Here is a 6,251-nt window from a genome sequence, read left to right as displayed (position 1 = left end):
GAACATGTTTGATGTTTCAGGTTATAATGCATATTGCTCAAATTATTCGCACCTTGATGATAGAGAAATTGATTCATCGCCCATTTGAGCTGGACTTGCATTACCGACTTCAGCAAAGTGCTGTTGCAACCATGTCAATCTCCTAACCTCTACCTCAATGTATATCTGATCAGCTGGATCACCTCTGAATAGCAAATAGAACTGAGTGCGATGTATTATTGAGACATGGCAAACATCCCATAATTGTATGATCTGCTGCATTTGTTCCTTGAATCTGGACTTCCATGCATCAGGTGAATTTCCTGCATCTGTAATACTCTCATCACCCTCCGCTGCATCATATCCTGCAGCCTCATTTGCTTCTAGTTCCAAAACCTGATTCCATTATTAAGATGAAATCAATATTTAAAATATATCCTGCATATAAAGATATGAAAAACTAATATTTGAGATAGAGTGTAATTTTCAGACCTGGCAAACTAGGAGCTGCTTTTGGTACTGAAGCTTCGCAACCCGCTCTTTCAGTTCTGTGACATATGCTCTTATGCTCCTCACATTTTCCTCCGCAGCATTCTGGAACATCTTTTGCATCTTTCTCATGTTTACTGAACTGGAACGCCGATAACCGGGTGTGCCCTCCCTTGATGAGATATCTCCACCGTCTTCACTCTTGGATGGTGTAACTTTCTCTGAAACTGATATGTTCTCGTGGGATTCAGTATCATTTTCTGGAACCTTGTTCTCCACTTCAGATTCCATCACCTGCCTGGAAGATGAGAGAGGAGAGCATGGGGCCCTTATAAGATTTGGCCTATTTACATTACTGCTCACGGTCAAAGGAAGCATCTTCTTCTTCTTGATCTGGGACTTGGAAGATTTGGGATTAGTCTCAACACAATGATTATTGTTTGGAAGGGACATCACTAGCTTGTCTATAGATTTTTGAACATTCTCTAGCTTCTCCTCAAGACTGGCAATGGAACTGCCCTGCGAATGCAGTCTTGTAATTTCTTCTTTCAGGTTTGCTCCAGCATTCTGGCTGGTCATCACATTGCAAATGTCATCATCTTTGCTAAGGGATCTAAAAACACGCATCTCTCTAATTTCTGCTTGAAGTTTGGCAATAGTCTCAGCAGCATCTTGGTTACCCAATCTGTGGCAAGCCACCTCTTTCTGCAAAAATTCAAGAGCTCGGTTTGCTTCCTCTCCAAGCTGCTCCTGTAATTGTTCGAGCTTGCGAATTTCGTGCACAAGCATGGATGGAACGGTTGATGATTGCCTCATAGGATTTCTTGCACGTTCAACTTTCCCATGACTCTTATCACCAGCATTTGGTGATACGCCAGAAAAGGTGAGAGATTTTACAACTCGGCAAGGTGATGAATCAAATGGATTCAAACCCTGAAGAGATAAATACAACCGGAAAAAAAATTAAACATGATGCAAGTTGCAACAGAAATCCAGTAGTAAATGCTGATCAAACGAGGGACTTTTACCACTATTTGACCATCACCAAATTTCTGTCGTAATTCATCCAATTGTGATTGGGCAAGATCTCTTTCTCGCTTCAGTCGTTCCATTTCAATTTCCAACTGATTTTTTATGCCAAGATCATGTTATTAACCACTTTTTTGTCTCAATATGTTGGTAAATGTTGGCTTATGCCATATTAAAACAATGATGAAATTAGATTTTGAAGCAGTAAAATTACCTGATTAATTTTCAACTCTTTCTCCATCAGAAGGGTTTCAGAGCATGCAGAAGGTTCTGGAGTGCGCAATTCTGCTTCGAGTCTTGCCACTTCCTTCTGCAGCTGTTTAACCAACTGTTTGTCGGACACAACCTGATCGATCAAGATAGTTAGTTGCAAAAAATAAGTAGGCAAACGACATATATGCAGTAAAAAATGCAAAACCAACATCTCAAGTTTCAGTCTACATACCACATTAACTTGTGCTGTGTTGGTAACTTCTTTAGCGCAAGTTGCAAAGAACAATGTATTTCGAGATTGTTCTACATGGCTTAGTGCTGGACTCATAGTACAGATAATGGCAGTCCTTGCATTCCCTCCTAGAGAGCTCTGCAGTATACGTGTCAACTTTGAATTTCTATAAGGAATATGGACACCTTGTTTTCCTTGACTGCAGTCAGAAAATGGATCACATCAAAACCTGAATGTTCAGAATCTCAATTTTCAAATCTGATATTGCATTATGAGCTACCCTAGTCTCACCGAGAAAAGAGACAATTTTCTTTTTCCGAGCATAGATCCTATGACCATAGTATTAAGCATAAACATGACATAAGAATTTGAAGCAAACAGAATTAAAAGGTTTCTTCCTAGTGAACTTGCAGAACCACATTATACATATCTAGGTGAAAGATTTCGATAACTTCATGGTTCTTATAATTTGCTTCTAATGATACAAATATAATAAGAGATAACCATGTGCAGTTCTAATGCATTTCTTCTAGATTCCTAACAGTCTTCCATTTGTTTCACACAGCGAATTTGGTTCAACACATGTTTTATCGTACACCAACATTGAGATTAGTTTAAAAGGCAATGATAATACATGTTGCATGACTAAAGTTATCTAAAATTTGCTCATGAATTGCTCCAATAGTCCATTGATTAAAAAGATATGTTCTTTTGCTCTTTTTTTCTGCCATCGTAGATAGCCAAGTAGTACTGATTTTTGCATCACAATTAAGGCAACTAGTATGCACTGTTTGTCTGCTATTAAACTTGTCATTTCTGCTTGCCAAAACTATTCTGTGGTCAAGGAACACTTCAGAAAATTGCATGGTAATAAATCACAACCAATCAGTAGAAATGTCTAGCAACTATCAGGTTGCAGTCAAGTCTCTGCTTCTATTTGTTTAGTTTACCAGCTCAATTTTCATTAAAGATGGTCAAGAAAAATGTCAAGGCATGTCTTCTTTAGCAAAAGGAATCATCCAATGAATTAGATGTTCGGTCCACATAATGCCATTTTGTTTATTATTTTTCATAGTAGCAACTCAGAAGTAGCAATGTTTTAGGAATCATTACCTCAATGTTCTGATTACTGTTGTCAGATTCAACAAGCTACGATTTATATGACAGCCTTCTTTAAGCCTGGCACCACTTGCATGAGTTTGTCCAGCCCTCTCGCTTCCTGCAAGGTCCACAAAGTTCTGCAAGAAAACAATTCAAGTCCAAATGTCTTGGTGAACACGAAATTAAAGCATTAAAGGGCTGATAAGAGTAGCTTACCAGGCTAGCAACAAAAGATTTCACACAATCTGAATTTTCACGTACAGTACTCTCCACTATCTGCGGCATAAAACAATATATTTGCTAGTACTTTTAATCTTTCTAAATTCATAAAAAATCAACTACTACAGTAAAAGGAAAAATATTTAGCATTACCAGCCTTATTATTTGGTGTGATCTGGAGCTGTTATCATTCAAGGCAGTTTCACCAACTTGCCTTTGTTCTGTCAAACATTAAAATTTGAGTTGAAATTTAATCATCTTTAGTATAACTTTATAACTGGGAAGAATACAAAAGAACCAGTTAGTTAACCTTCACACAGTCCAATTAGATGCCTTAGATGCTGACTATCTTTTGCTGTTTCTTCTTCCAACTTATCAACAATAGTCCCTCTCTGTGCAGATAATGAAATAAAACAAAAAAAATTTAACGTCATAAGTATAGTGACAAGTCATGCTAACAGATAAAAGAAAAAAACATTGTGTACCTCGGGATCATCTAGCAAACGAAGGGGGCCAGAATCTGGTTTAAGCAGGTCCCTTACTATCTCATTATATATCTCCATAGCAGAAATTTTGATGGTAAAGTCCCTCTCTGGGGTCTTTATCACATGAAAAAAGAAAAAACAAGCTTGATACTTTTGGATTGGAAAAGCAAATGAAGACAAAATGAAAATATGTTTTCTATAAGAGCATATGACAACATAAAATAAAAATGTTTCATGACTCTTACATTATCTATGTGCTTGTAAATATCATTAACAGCATTCTCAGTTATCCCTCTCATGGTAAACGTTTTTCCACTGCTAGTCTGCCCATAAGCAAAGATAGTGGCTGCAGAGAGTATGGTACCATTGTCACAGGCGACCTTAAGAATTTATCCAAATATTGTATCATTTTAGGAAAGATCATTCTCATATTGATGCATACCATTGATTCCTGTCAAAGCCGATAAAGCAACATCTTTGGCTCCTTCTTCATAGACTCTTTCAGTCAAACAAGCTGCTCCAAATACTTTATCTGACACACGAAGACAAAGTACGGTATATTCCCATTACAAATCATAGTTTTGATTGCATATCCAAAATGCAAGATGAATAAACTGGAGGTAGAAATAATTTGAAAATGTACCAAAAGTATATGAAGAGGATGAATTGGAGCGATCCTGAGCTGGCATCTTGAACACAATTTTGTTGTCATCAACACACGCCCATGCTTCTTGGTCCTTGAGTGACAATTCCTTCTTACTCAAAGGCCTCACACGTACAGTAACAAAAATCTTCTCCTCCTTGATTCTAGAGCGTCCAGGAGTATAGATCGGTATTCTTTCAATCTTTGAGGTTGGAGTATTAGGTGGTCTAGCTGCTGTCATCTTTGTGGATAACCAGCTGCACGAACCTCTCCTGTTGGAACAGGGAATTAAACATGTTTCCAGATCAAGTCAGAATAAAAAGGAAATAGACCATTCTCACGGACAAAAAAAAAAGCTGGCATTACTTCTTTGGTCAGAACTAGAGCTGGATTTCAACCAGCATAACAAAGAGATTAAACAAAATGACAAATCCACATATATAATCAGTACTATACCGTACGTTTAAGAGCTTGAAATTTGTATTTGATTTCAATTATTAAGAGGCAGGATGTCTGTGATTGATTCTTGCAGAGAAAAATAACAAACACAATAAGAGAGGAGAAACCTTATTAGGATTAGCTCAGGGGAAAAGTTGGAAAATCTCACATTCTCGAAAGCAGAGAACCATCACCATAAACATTTATAGTGCACCGTTTTCCTCCAAATAGTTGACAGATCACTGAAGTGATCAACAGATTTCACAAACTTCTAGCTAAAGAAGTCCTAAATGGAGTAGATCAAAGTCCAAAGCAGTAAAAATTAGCTTCTTTTCTTAGCTTTCATACTTCCTGGCAGTTCCAACCTTCCAAAATTACACATCCGGGAACTTCCATCTGCCGTTCTTCCTCATCTTCCAGATCTCTGCAATCTTATTCTTTCCGCCATCTCCTCTTTGATCCTCGATAAGCTCATTCCATTTAAAAGATTCGGTAATCTCCATTCTCCCCTTCAGATCGATTCTCTTATACGCATCATTAAAGCACTCACGTCAAAGTCAAGTAAAAATTAGTCCAGTTTTAGGGTTTCTCTGTAGTCCATTCAGCAAGATGACAAGATCAGCTATGCATTACAAGAAACCAGTAGCGGAAACAGCAAAAATCCCAGAGCAAGCCCTAAAAGAGGTACCAAGAAAACAAAGAAGGAATCGAAGACCCAAAACCAAGAACCGAAACTTCCGCAGCTCTCACACCAAAAGGAAAAGATCGAGAAAAATGGAAAGAAATGTACCGAGATCGAAGGCAACAGGCCGAATCGCGGAACAAATCGGAGGACGCCCCGCCGCCTGAACCCAGTCAGAATAGGCAAAGAAAGGGAACAATCTGCGGTCTGGTGGGCAAGAAATTGGGAGTAATCCTTGCGAATTCGGACCCTTTATAGTCGACCGAGGTCGCAGCAAGGAGAGAAAGCGTTACGAACTCGAGAGCTTTGATTTGGTGAAGACGGTATGAAGGGTTTTGTTTGAGAGAGAATAAAAGCGAGGCGAAAAATAACACTAATAATAGAAGAGAGAGACACGGAAGTGGCCGTTTGAAATGTGGGACGCCAACGGCTAGTTCCGGGTTTACGTGCGCGTCGATTTCATCGGGCCGAGCGGGCCAATTACTCGCCACCGCCGAGCGAATCATTGTCGTTTCTTACTTGAACCTCTTACGCGCGTGGATTACGCACAAATTGGAGTCTCGGACAAGCGCCGCCATCTCAGCGCGTTGGACGTTCCGCGTATGAGAACCGCGTGGGCGCTACTGTTGGAGAAATAACGAGCGAAGATTTAACCGATCTGAAACGTTACCCGTCTCGCTTACCCTCATAGGCAGCAGCGGGTCCCACCGGAAACCTTGGGTCTCTCCAATGAATCGACCG

At 39.3% G+C, this 6,251-nt stretch overlaps 1 protein-coding gene across 1 annotated transcript in view; it reads right to left on the bottom strand.

Annotated features, from left to right (window-relative positions):
- Positions 1-6,155, bottom strand: part of LOC103990031 (kinesin-like protein KIN-7A) — a 6,887-nt gene extending 732 nt beyond the window's left edge. The window contains exons 1-14 of the mRNA XM_009409054.3: positions 5,619-6,155; positions 4,391-4,662; positions 4,190-4,279; positions 3,993-4,093; positions 3,748-3,861; positions 3,573-3,654; positions 3,416-3,483; positions 3,260-3,319; positions 3,056-3,180; positions 1,943-2,141; positions 1,712-1,843; positions 1,497-1,592; positions 472-1,401; positions 53-375 (exon numbers count right to left, since the gene is read on the bottom strand). Of these exons, the coding sequence (XP_009407329.2) occupies positions 53-375; positions 472-1,401; positions 1,497-1,592; positions 1,712-1,843; positions 1,943-2,141; positions 3,056-3,180; positions 3,260-3,319; positions 3,416-3,483; positions 3,573-3,654; positions 3,748-3,861; positions 3,993-4,093; positions 4,190-4,279; positions 4,391-4,631 (2,561 nt within the window). The 5' untranslated portion in view covers positions 4,632-4,662; positions 5,619-6,155. The remainder of the gene's footprint in view (positions 1-52; positions 376-471; positions 1,402-1,496; positions 1,593-1,711; positions 1,844-1,942; positions 2,142-3,055; positions 3,181-3,259; positions 3,320-3,415; positions 3,484-3,572; positions 3,655-3,747; positions 3,862-3,992; positions 4,094-4,189; positions 4,280-4,390; positions 4,663-5,618) is intronic.
- Positions 6,156-6,251: the final 96 nt, after the last annotated feature.

The sequence above is a fragment of the Musa acuminata genome, chromosome BXJ2-1, assembly GCF_036884655.1.
Source record: "Musa acuminata AAA Group cultivar baxijiao chromosome BXJ2-1, Cavendish_Baxijiao_AAA, whole genome shotgun sequence".
Taxonomy (NCBI): domain Eukaryota; kingdom Viridiplantae; phylum Streptophyta; class Magnoliopsida; order Zingiberales; family Musaceae; genus Musa; species Musa acuminata.
Note: the sequence above shows the minus strand (reverse complement) of the source record. Positions and strands in the feature narration are given on the sequence as shown.